Source organism: Zootoca vivipara, chromosome 5 (assembly GCF_965207765.1).
Source record: "Zootoca vivipara chromosome 5, rZooViv2.hap1.1, whole genome shotgun sequence".
Lineage (NCBI taxonomy): Eukaryota > Metazoa > Chordata > Lepidosauria > Squamata > Lacertidae > Zootoca > Zootoca vivipara.
In genome coordinates, this window is record NC_142588.1 from 74,008,280 (window position 1) to 74,021,577 (window position 13,298).

The window sequence follows — 13,298 nt, forward strand, 5'->3', positions numbered from 1 at the left end:
TCACTTGAAAGTGCAATGGAAGAACGAGGGGAAGAGTGTATTTATTGTCTGAAGTACCACTTTGCACATCAGGAGGATCACACCTCTACTTCTAAAACTAAAGCTTATAAAAGTGAAAAACAAAATAAAAGCAGTACAAAACAGGAACAAAAATGCCACAATGTTACATTAGGTTTTAGGTGCTACGTTTGGAATCAGCTCTTCAAACACTTGATATTAAACACGCTGAGCAGCATCTTTGGTAAAGTTTGCAAACCAGGACTTTGCATCTAAATCCACTCCATATAAGTAAGAAATATAGGCTGGCCCCCAACCTTTCCACTCCGTGAATGGAAGGAGCTTCCATTGGTGGAACATGAGTTGAGCTCGTAGAAAGGGTCCCCCTGTGTACAACTCTTTTTCTGTGAATAAAATTTAACTTGGTTGCTGCCAATACAGTTTCATTTAAAGTTAGTGCCTTTTCACGAAGGAGCCCTTATTTCAATTTTCGAGGGGAGAAGTCAACTTATTCTTGTCCTGATACACAGATTTTCAAGAGTAATACTTCTAGAAGACCATCTTCTTTGCATGATTGCGCGAGGAAAGCACATGCTTTCCTCTTCCGCTGAAATGGGTGCCTAAGTTTTGAGTTATTGCTTTTATCACACTAATTCATCAAAATTACATTCCTCTAGGGTTCTAGACCTTGGAAGAAAACAATGGGATGGTTTGGACATAATGCCAAACAACGGTTTGCCGTGATGTCTAAACAAACGCCATTTGGGCAAACCATTGTTTGTGAGTGGCCAGCAAACTAGGATCTAATAACATGGTCTGTAAGCCATGGTTTAGAGATGGCTTGCACACCTCAGTTTGTGCAAACCAGCTTGGCATTGCATCCGAATCAACAAATCATGGTTTGAGATGATGCTCAACCTTTGAGGCTGTTTGGGAAAGCACCCAGGGATTCTCAGGAAAGGTGAGAGAAAAGGAATCCCACACGAGTTATCTCTGTATCTGGAACACACAACTTCATTAGGAATCTAAACTACAGTTATCACAAACCATGGTTTGACATTATATCTAAACTAACTCAATACCTTCCTAGTGACAAGTTATCACCTACTGCAAGCCACATGACTCTTATTGATATTATTTAAATCCTTTTTTGTGCTGGTATATCTCTGTAAATGTCTCTGGCTCACAATATACAAATACAGTCATACCTCGGGTTGTGAACGTGATCCATGCGGGAGGCACATTTGCAATCTGCAGCATTCGCAGCCTGAAGCGCTGTGTCTGCGCACGCGTGTGATGCGATTTGGTGCTTCTGTGCATGTGCATGACGTCATTTTGTGCTTCTGCGCATGTGTGAGCGCCGAAACCCGGAAGTAACCCATTCCAGTACTTCTGGATTCGGCGCAGTCCGCAACCTGAAAACGCGCAACCTGCAGCGTTCGTAACCCGAGGTATGACTATGCATGTTTTTTTTTATTTAAAAAAACAGCCTTTAAACCCATTTACATTTGGTATCTTGGGGGAAAAGGTCATGATGAACCATTTCCATTAAACATGGTTCAAAACCTGTCTAGTACATTAGATCGGCTGCTCCATTTGCTGTCTCTGAATCTTTCGACTTTGAAAAAGGAAACTCAAATCCAGCAAGGCGTATTAGCAAAATGTTCAGAATGTGTACCAATGAGCACACCAGAATGATCCAAAATGAATTTGCAAATTGCTCACTGTGAGTTTTAAAAATAAAGCTCCCTTCTTTATAATTAGCTATTTTCTCTGAGAGGTGGTGGATTTTCACTTCTGATGAAAAGAGTATCATGATGAGGCAGCCACAAGAAACTGAAAAAAGAAGAAAACCCAAAATTAGCATTTTGACAATTTTCTAACAGACCTTTGCACAATGTGGCAGTACTTCTGTTTTCTTTGCATTTCAGTAGTTACAAAGCAGCACCCCACTTTGTATATCTCTTCTGTGGGGTGCCACCCTGGTTCACTCCAATAACTAATGTGGCAGGTAACCAGATTGCCTCAAACGGGAGTGCAATGAGAAGAAATCACATCAAAATGATGGGAGGAAATTTCCCTAGCTGGGTTTATATTTCAGTGTTAAGAGGTGAAAACAGGCAAAATGCAAGGCAGGGACAGGGAACCTCCAGACCGTGGGCCAATTTAAACCCAGCATGTGTCCTAATTTGACCCATGAGGCCGTTCTACCAAACCACACCCACCTGCCCCACACCTGACATCATAGGTGATATCACATGTGAGGCACATAGAGACATGGCTGGATCAGCTGCACAACTGAGTTTGTCATGGGCAACATAACTGAGCAGATGATCCCTGCAGAGAGTAGCATTGCCAACCCTCCGCTAACCATATGCTGGCAAAACCCCTTGCACTATGGTTCCCCATCACCCAGTAGCCAGCTGGTGGTTGGGCACTTGGGAAGCACTATGCAAGAGACTTTGACAGGTGCCAATCATCTGGTAATCATCCCAGTAGTGATGTATGGAAGTGAGAGCTGGACCATAAAGCATAGCTGCAAAGTCTCCCGTTTTCCCCGGGAAAACCCCTTTTTTACTTACCTTTTCCTGGTGGTCCCCCGTATCACTTCGTCTCCCGTTTTTCTCCGTTATTTTCTCCTGCCGACGGCCATTTTTTTTCTTTCCGATTTGCCCTTCTATGGGCACCAAAAATGGCCACCGCCAGCTTCAAAAGCCGCATGTACGCATGTCCGGAAGTGCATAGACGTCACTTCCGGTGTTGGCGGCGGCCATTTTGGTGCCCATAGATGGGCGGAGCAACACCGGAAGTTGCGTCGGAGCACTTCCTGACATGCGCACAAGCGATTTTCGAAGCTGGCGGCGACCATTTTGGGTGCCCATAGAAGGGCAAATCGACACCGGAAGTTACATCGACGCAACTTCCGGTGTCAAATGGCTGCCGGTCCCGGATTCTGCAGTCCGGAACTTGGAAGGTAAGCCATAAAGAAGACTAATCGCCGAAGAATTGATGCTTTTGAATTATGGTGCTGGAGGAGGCTCTTGAGAGTCCCATGGACTGCAAGAAGATCAAACCTATCAATTCTGAAGGAAATCAGCCCTGAGTGCTCACTGGAAGGACAGATCCTGAAGCTGAGGCTACAATACTTTGGCCACCTCATGAGAAGAGAAGACTCCCTGGAAAAGACCCTGATGTTGGGAAAGATGGAGGGCACAAGGAGAAGGGGACGACAGAGGATGAGGTGGTTGGACAGTGTTCTCGAAGCTACCAACATGAGTCTGACCAAACTGCAGGAGGGAGTGGAAGACAGGAGTGCTTGGTGTGCTCTGGTCCGTGGGGTCACGAAGAGTCAGACATGACTAAACGACTAAACAACAAAAATCATCTGGTGTTGTGATGCAAGATGATTGACAGGTGGGTTGTCCCACCTATCAGTCAAAGCTGGCCCACAAGAGCCCACAAAATGCAAGGGATACTTGCTTAACCACTCTTTCATCCCAGGTTTTGACAAACTTAACCATGGCATTACATTTGGAACACTTACATGAGATGAAGCTCCACAGGTACAGCCCTAGCGGACCATGCAGTGTTTCATAGGGTTTGCCGAATGCATTGTACATGAAGAACCCAGTCTCAATCAGGGCAAACACTAACAACGCCAAAGAGAAGAGGATAACACTCACATGGATACTCGCAGGGATAACTTTGAACAAATCTGGAAAAACTAAAAAAACACATAAAAGAGAATGGAATTACTGCAGAAATCAGGCAAATCTGTCATCTCTGAAAAACAGGACCCTGATGCCATGAAACATGGTTATCATTGGGAGTTGGAAGAAACTGGTAAGGTGAGAAGAACTGTGCAAACACACTTAACAAAGAAATTATAGCAGGACCCAACGTCTACATTTATGTTCCAATACATAAGAATTTTCTGAGAAGTAAAAGTATCAGAATGACCCTTGCAAGTTAGGTTTACGGTGATATTCTGGAAGGCAGGGTAGTTAAATAAGGGCTCATAAAACATCCAGTTTCAATATTGGGTCAAGACCGAGAAATTCTTGCCTGGGTTTAGGAATAGACTTGGGACTTATTTTTCTCCGAGTGATTCTGCATCCCCTGGAGAAAGAAATATGGGAACTGGGCTGAACATGGGCACACCCTACCAGTGCCAGAAGCTGCTTCAATGTGGAGGGGGGGGAGTGCTGTGGTAGTTTCAGGGATTTTTTTGTGGTGGTAGGGGCTTGAACAAGATGTCGTCAATGGGCTCCATTGTCATCACCACATGCCATCTTCCCCAGGCACAATTTGCATGGCCACCCAGATAGCGGGTGGCTCTGTGGTCTAATCCACTGAGCCCCTTGGGCTTGCCGATCAGAAGGTTGGAAGTTTGAATCTGCACAACGGGGTGAGCTCCTGTTGCTCTGTCCCAGCTCCTGCCAACCTAGCAGTTCGAAAGCATGCCAGTGCAAGTAGATAAATAGGTATTGCTGTGGTTGGAAGGTAAATGGTGTTTCCATGTGCTATGGTTTCTGTCACAGTGTCCCGTTGCCCCAGAAGTGGTTCAGTCATGCTAGCCACATGACCCAGAAAGCTGTCTGTGGACAAACGCTGGCTCCCTCAGCCTGAAAGTGAGCTGAGCACCGCAACCCCATAGTCACCTTTGACTGGACTTAACCTCCCAGGGGTCCTTTACATTTACCTTTTACCAGAGGGCATTCCCTTTCCACACACCTGTTATAACTGGCACCCACCCGGAGAGTGTGGGTGACAGGAAGGAATAGGGGCAGCAAAGTTAAGGGGCTTTAGGGGTTGGCTATTGGGCCTTCACAGATACCCAAAAATCCTGACCCCTGTTGCTGGTTCTGAAGATGATGACCGGCTCACTGGACATTGATGTCCGCTGAGGGTTCTCGGTGTAATCTCATACATGGGAGAGATCACCAGAATAAAATACAAATATATAACAACATGCACAAACCAGACCACTGGAATAATCTTATTCCTACGGTTGGGCTGTTAAACGCCAGGATTTGTTTATGAAATCAGCTTCCATGGTGTTGTCAGACCTGAACAGGCACACCAACTCTATAGGGCTGAGGCCTCTACAGCCCCACAATGTTTGCTGGGAGACTGCTCAGCCCCCCCATCTTCAGGGGGCAGAGGAGGCTTGGCGGGATGTTGCCCCAGGCTGTGCTTCACAGACCAGGGTGGCCTGGCGGGCGAACATTGCATCGGGAGGAGGCCTGATCATGACATCAGCCCTCCCAATGTTGTACAGTGGAACCTCGGTTTATGAACACCTCGGTTTATGAATTTTTGGTTTACGAACGCCGCGGACCCATCTGGAACGGATTAATTCACTTTCCATTACTTTCAATGGGAAAGTTCCCTTCAGTTTATGAACGCTTCAGTTTATGAACAGACTTCCGGAACCAATTACACCCATGCTTCAGGTTACGTACGCTTCAGGTTGAGTACTCCGCGGACCTGTATGGAACGGATTAATCCACTTTCCATTACTTTCAATGGGAAAGTTCGCTTCAGTTTATGAACGCTTCAGTTTAAGTACTCCGTGGACTGCCCGGAACAGATTAATCCACTTTCCATTACTTTCAATGGGAAAGTTCGCTTCAGTTTATGAACGCTTCAGTTTAAGTACTCCGTGGACTGCCCGGAACAGATTAATCCACTTTCCATTACTTTCAATGGGAAAGTTCGCTTCAGTTTATGAACACTTCAGTTTATGAACAGACTTCCGGAACCAATTATGTTCATAAACCGAGGTACCACTGTACGCAACTTGGCACCTGTGGACCTCAGTGCTGGCAACAGGACCAGTTGAAGACACTTTGCCACCTGAGGCAATGATGGCACCCACTCCATTCCATGTACAGTTGGGCATTTGGCTGATCCAACAGGGCTGCTCTTAGGCTTTGATAACAGAACCAGACATGTGGCACACCTGCAACACTGTCCCCCAACAATATGTCACTGCTCCCTGTCCCCTGCACCTGTCACCTGAGACGTTAGCACTGCCTTACTCTGCCTAACAGTAGGGCCAGCCCTAGGTCCGGTAAGGTCCTCCAGCCTCAATGGAGTAGATGTGGTAACAGGCCGAGTGCAACAAGCAAGTTTGACTAAGGCAAAGCAGAAGGGCTTGGATGGCCAAGGGTTGGCCTTCTATGGTCAGCTGACACACATCTGATCAAAATGAAGGAAAGGTGCCCTTTTTTAGGAAGCTAAAGGTGGGGTATGTTTCATAGGAATCATTTGTGTCAGCTGACACAAAGTGTCTCTGTGTTTTGGCACAGCCCCATTAAATATGGTAACCTATTATATACATGATAAAAAAATTCCTTCAGTAGCACCTTAAAGACCAACTAAGTTCAGTAGCACCTTAAAGACCAACTAAGACAAAACTTAGTTGGTCTTTAAGGTGCTACTGAAGGAATTTTTTTATTTTGTTTCGACTCAGACCAACACAGCTACCTACCTGTAACTATTATATACATGAATATTTAAAGTATTCGGAGTGGATTGTGAACTAGGCTTGCTACACACAGGGCGATTTTCAAATATTTCTGCACAGTTTAGTGACAGCAGATATTTCAAAACGAATCATTGAATGCAGGGTAAATGCTCTCACTCCATGGGGGTATGATTAAGCCAGTGCTAATACTCCTTTGAACTGCCTTGCTGTGGTTAGAACATGCTGAGAAAAAGCTCTGTAGGCACTTCAAATAAATTTTATCTACCATGAAAAATGTAAATTGCTAGCAAGTGGGTTTGTGGCATGCAATGCAGTCGGCATATCAGAGCCACCCAACTTGCTTGATTCAATCCAATTCAATCCGTTGATTATTTGTAATATGACCATTGCAACCTTCTTGCTCAGTGGTTGCAATTAGCCATTAGGAAATGGAAAGAGTATGTACTTTGTATATTAATTACAAACATAAGAAAAAATATTTCTAAAAGAGACTCTCAGGTTGTGTTGTTTTTTTAATTCTTTGGGACAGGTGTTGGTTCTAGCAGACAGTAGAAAAGCACAGATAATTTCAACTTTTTGTTTTTGTTTTGTGAGTTTTAATATTTGTAAAATAATACATGTTGATGACAATGGCAGCAAAGTTCATTAAAATAAGCTTGTAAAAAAATGTCACTGGGCCAAGTTCAAAGTGTTAGTACAAAGGCTTAAATGTAGACCCAGGTATTTGAGGGGGCGTCTCAGGTATAATCCTATATAAATTCAGCTGCAGTAGATCATGAGATCTGTAGCTTGTCAATGGAACTTCTAAGCCAGGCATCCCCAAACTTCGGCCCTCCAGATGTTTTGGACTACAATTCCCATCTTCCCCGACCACTGGTCCTGTTAGCTAGGGATCATGGGAGTTGTAGGCAAAAACATCTGGAGGGCCGAAGTTTGGGGATGCCTGTTCTAAGCAATAACACTTCATTGGTTATGGAACACCCTCCCCTCTGAGGTTTGGCTGGGAAAAAACTTTGATTATTTTTTGGTTAAAAACTTTCCTTTTCCACCAGGCTGAGACAAATTAAATTAAAACAAACAAACAAATAAAATTCTGAATGGGCCATTATGTGCCTGATAAATACTTGGCTATGTACTTGGCTGATATATATATACTTTAGAGTTGGAGATAGTTGTATTTTAAAATATAGGGTTATATCCAACCCTGCTGTTCCACTAGTGACTTGAGCGATGGAACTTTACCCTCCTCGCTGCTCCCTGCTGCAGCCCCACATACACCTTTCAAAAGTGAAGGACCCTCCAGAGGCCCCCTGTGAGAGAAAAGGAGCGTGGCTCTGCCAGCAGACCATATATCAGAGGGAGGGAATCTCTGGAAGGCTGGGAAAGTGATAATAACAAAGAGGCATGGGAGGAAGAAAAGGGGGTTGGGGAAAAACTGACTGGATTGGAATGGGTCAGAACAGGGATTGGATGAAAATGTTTTCTGGTTAATTTGTGGATGGATTATATAGGTTTGAAATCGGAAATTTTAAGGAGCTAGTCGAGGCATCTTGGGGAACCGAAACCGGGGGGGGGGGTTAGACATAGAGGCAAATGAGGGAAAGAAAACGAGATTTGATAATTAAAGGAAGCATTTTTGAGGAGAAATTAGAGGCTAATGGGGAAATTTAATAGAGAAATAAGATTTAAATGTCTATATAAGAAAAGTTGAAAATTTTGATGTTTTAGAGATGAATAATAAATTTAAAAACTTTTATTTTTGTAACAATCTGGAAGCTGTATATTTGGGGATAAAATTGGACTCGGAAAGGTTGGGACGGGGAATTGGTTATAACTGTGGGATATTAATTAGATTGAATTTTTTTTCCTTTTACTTTTTTGCTCTGTATTTTGTCTTTTTGGTTTTTCATTTTTATTCTTCATTTTTGCATTTTTCTTTTTTCTCTTTTCCCTTCTCTATTTCTAAAAACCTTTCAATAAATATATTTTTTTTTTAAAAAAAGTGAAGGACCCTCCGAAGCAGATTTTGGGGTTGCATGGGGAGAGGAGAGGAAATGTTGCATGGGCAACAGTACTGGATATGACCCTTAATGTATTGTTGTTTTTACTGTGCATTGTAGTGTCCTGCTGCAAGTTCATGTATGATGAGAGGTGGGATGAAATTCTGCCGACAAACAAACAACTTGCGAAAGGACACCATTGCCTTACATAGCTTGTTTTCCCTGTTCGTCACTAGTACGTGGGCACAACGTGGCTTATTTCTGAGTGCATGGGACTGCACACCTACTAGGAAGTAAGCATCATAAAACACAATGGTGCTCACTTGTGAGTAAGCACATGCAAGGGCACACTGTGCAAAAACGTAAACCGTTTACACAGCTTGCAAATTTCATTTTCCCTTTGAGTTTGTTTCTTTCCAGCACAGATCTGGTTTTATATAAATCAGAAGCAGCTTTTGTCATGCTTATTGCCGTGCCACACACAACACTGGGTTGCCCAGGCTGTTTCCCTCAGTAGCGACATTCAGAACTTTTTACATATCATTAAAGTTTTATAGGTGACTACCAGATAAAATTTATCCAGCAGCAATGTTGCCCTGGAAGAGAAGACAGACCTTCATTATAAGCACTGAATCTGCATGCCAGTGGCCTTTAGAAAATGAACCGCTGACCCAGAAACAGACAAGAGCCAGAGTAAATGAAGCAGAAGGCTTTCCTGAGCCTGAATGGGTTTTACAGGCAGAGCAAATTCATTTTACAATTAAAAGAGATATAGCAGCCAACAGGGAGAGCATTTAATGGGCGCAAACGCAGGACTAAAACAAGGCAGATGATTTAATCCTTTCTTCTTAGCCTTGCCATGCTGTGCTTCAATGCATTAAAATGCAAACACATCTACTGTAAATGGTAACATTTCCTAAGACATTTATAGCCATTTAGAGAGAGAGTTTCCTTGAGGATTGCAGCGAAGGCAGTGAACAACAGCCAATGTTTCCTAGTACAGTAATTACACAGCAGACTGAATCTTGTATTGGAAGCAGCTGCCTTTAAGCTACTGGACATTATATAACATTAATAAATTCCATCTAGGTGTATGTTCACCCAGTAAAAAAAAAAGTTCATTCAAAGTAAATATGACTGCTATTTCAGACTGCCATTATTTCTCTCTGTCCCCGGATTAATCACAGAGCTCTGCTCTGGTGCCAAATAGATAACTGCAAACTCCTTTTTCCATCATAAAAGGCAGATGACACAAGTACTGTACAATCGATACAGGGGTGAGTGGGCAGAATTGAGTCGTGCTTCTGACTCGCCACTGATTTCTGTGTGTTGATCAAGTCGTCTTTATGTGTGGAACTTGAATGTATCTGCTCTCTGTGCAGGTAAACTGATCAATGTGTAGAGCGTTTGAGTGGACCAGTGGGAATGACCCCATACCCGCCCTCCTTTTTGTTTTGATTGTGGGTGGATATCTTATCTAAACAAGGCTGCAAACAATTGCCTGGGGAGGTCTATTCGCATTACTCTCGTGGTGTGCCAGGAAGTAGACTGATGCAACTCAGCTTTCTCATGGTTTTTCACTTGGCAGTCATCACACATGTTCCCAGGTGGGAACATGCATGAACTGGGGACATGCAGGACAGGGCAAGACAGTTATGGCATGCCAACTGCACCAGATCCACTTACCTTCCTTTGCAAAACCCTCACATGGAATGGATATTTCATAGCATTTGGGGGTGGAGGTGGGAATAAGGATATGTTCCAACAATATATTTTCAATGAAGAATAGCTTCCACAGTGTTCAAATGTTCAAGCTCTCGACTGCCATCTGTTTAGATTGTGGGTTGATTCCTCCCCCCCCCCCCGACCTAGGTGTTAGGAGGAATTCAAAAGCTTTTCTTTCGAAACTGCATTACCTGCACCTGATAAACTGTGGTCCAGCTTAACTGTGGTTAGTGGAATCGAGACAACTTCAAGCTATGTTTTATGATGCCAACTTCTTACCATTAACTATTAAGATTAGGCACAATATAGGGTTCAGACGATGTGCCAACATATGATTAATTTGGAATGGAAGCAAAAGCTTCTGAGCAGCTTGCAATCATGCCAGAGGAAGGAAGGGGGGTACATGAGGAGTCCAAGCCTTCATACAGCCTGTTCTCATAATACTATGATTTAGTATTATGTCCATATTGGCTCATAGTGCACTAACTCATGGGAATGGACTATGTATTAAGCATTCTTCCAGCTCCTCCATCTTAATAAACAAAGTTTGGTTAGTGCTTCCTACAGTCTTTAGCAAGTCATTCTGAGAATTCCTACTCCTGCTGCTACAGGGTGACAGGAGCGGGGAGCAATGATAAGCAGGATTTTCAGAGAGGTTTCAAGAACTGCTAAAGCTACTATAGAATGCAATTAGATGAAGCAATTCTCAATAATATCCAAAATGAATTTGGTCTACTTCCTCTGCACAGTCAATCATTTTCATGTCTGCAGTTCAGGACATGCACCAGAAATGACTCACACAAGCCACGATGTCTCTCTGCAGATTACTTGCAAATTGTTTCTGGTAAGAAAATAAATGTTAGGCGGCATATTATGAACTCTTCTCCAGATAACCATTATTTCTTTTTAATATGGTGCTCTGCATAAATCAAGGGCATGACTGACCATTTTAACATTATTTACATTATTTTAAACAGATGAACTACAAAACTCTCATCCTATGCAACTCTGCAGTTGCCAATCCTGGATGATAATGATTAGCCGAGCAAGTGAGGCTGTATTCCTATGCGCGTTTACTTAGAAGTAAGCTCATTGGATCTCGACCGGACTTGCTTCTGAGTACACTTGTATAAGATTGGACTCTGGCATTTAGATTTTTAGCTGATGAATATGTCCCAGTAGACTCAATTGACTTACTTTTGAGTAAACATGCAGAGGATTGGACTGTTGATTTCTCACAGTCTGCATATCCAAAACACAAACAGGTATTTACAATAGTTCTCTTTCTTTCCCATTCATTTCATTAATATTAAAACAGCAATATTAAAATGATGATAATTCAATAAGAATTAATAAAATAACAAAAATAATTAAAAGAGACACCAAAGCACAGTACGTACTGTATTGGAAAAGAGTTTGAAAAATCAAGGCTGTAATGCCATGCAAGCTTTCTTGAAAGTAAATCCTACAGAACTCTGTAGGCCTTACTCCCAAGTAGAAATGCACAGGATCTGACTGTTCCTTCAACTAGCAAGCTATTATAACAGTAAATACATGTTGATAGAAGAAGCACATGATGTATATTATGGTGACATAATTTCACATCTCCCACTAGCGCATCTTTTGGAAGAAACAGGAGAATGCTACTGTACGTATCTGTCGGACCACAATAGCATGCACTAAACTTAAAGCATTAAATAATTCAGATGTCATTGTTACTTACATGAAAACCGCAAAGGTCTTCCTCCGAGCCCGCATTGTCTAACCCTCTCCCCATAGAAAAGTCCATACTGAATTTCACCAATAAACTTCTCTAATTCTTGGCCGGTAGCATTGACAAGCAGCGCTCCAGTTTTGCAGAGTATTCTTCCTCTGAGCCACAGCTGAGTTCCTATGGCTGCTGTAATACTGAGAGCACAAGCAAAACTTAGCACGCCAGCAACACAGAATAACACTTTCTTCTGTTGGACTGGCATATATAATCCTAGATAGCATACAAACAACCTGGAAAATGCAGCCTCAGACAAAACCTTTAGCAAACCTTTAGCATCTCCTCTCTGTGTCACTTGAGAACAAAGGTTTAAGATAACAGATGGAACCCTCAGTGTAATTTGATGAATGCCTTCCTTTTTTTTTAACAGCCCTTTGTCTGATTGGGTGAGCTGAAAATTCCAGAAACAGACATGGCTCTCCAATTAAGTTAGCAACTTTGCAAAGAAGTTGTGCAATGTTTCATTTGGGAGATATCAGTACAGATATAGATTAATCTATCATCTACCTACCTACCTACCTACCTACCATCTATCTATCATCTATTGATTGTATGTTATTGTACATAACTCAGGAAATCTATAATCGCAAAAGCCCCCCCCCCAAAAAAACCTTAACCAGTGTGCACACTTCATCGTTTTTATTCTTAAAATGTGGCTGACATGTAGCTGGTGTATTTAGACAGGGCAGATGAGACAATTACTATACTGCTAAACGGCGTTTCCGTGCGCTGCTCTGGTTTCACCAGAAGCGGCTTAGTCATGCTGGCCACATGACCCGGAAAAACTGTCTGCGGACAAACGCTGGCTCCCTTGGCCAATAAAGCGAGATGAGCGCGGCAACCCCAGAGTCATTCGTGACTGGACTTAACTGTCAAGGGTCCTTTACCTTTACTTGCCACAAAGCACTTAAATCATTCTGATCGGTGTTTTGCTTCCAAATACTGTATACTTTGGTTCTGTTGAAGTCCATGTAAATTCAGGTATTCCAGTTTAGCTGATTTGTGAATTTGGCTGTTGTGTTTTTTTTTAAAAGCACATGGCTTCATTAAATATGTTCAGATGTTGGCTGTGGTTAGAAAGTGGCTTTAAGCAGGCTGAAAATGGCTTAGTTCACAGTTTGTGTGTTTTCTAGATCCGGTCCATAGTTATATCATTGTAAGTATCCTGTTACAACTGAGAATGGGGTATGCTGATTAGAATATTACACTAAGACTGGGGAGATCCAGGTTCAAATTTCTACCATGAGGAAGCCTCTCTCTTTCTCTCAGCCTAACCTTCCTTGCAGGGCTGTTGTGAGGAGAGAACTCTGTG

The 13,298-nt window shown here is 42.8% G+C and overlaps 1 protein-coding gene across 1 annotated transcript; it reads right to left on the reverse strand.

The window, feature by feature from the left end:
- Positions 1-1,567: 1,567 nt before the first annotated feature.
- CLRN1 (clarin 1) lies at positions 1,568-12,256 on the reverse strand. Its single transcript, XM_035134026.3, has 3 exons — positions 11,939-12,256; positions 3,542-3,721; positions 1,568-1,833 (listed from the first exon to the last, which is right to left on the reverse strand). The coding sequence occupies exons 1-3, from the start codon at positions 12,189-12,191 to the stop codon at positions 1,568-1,570; spliced, it is 699 nt and encodes a 232-aa protein (XP_034989917.1). The 5' UTR covers positions 12,192-12,256.
- Positions 12,257-13,298: the final 1,042 nt, after the last annotated feature.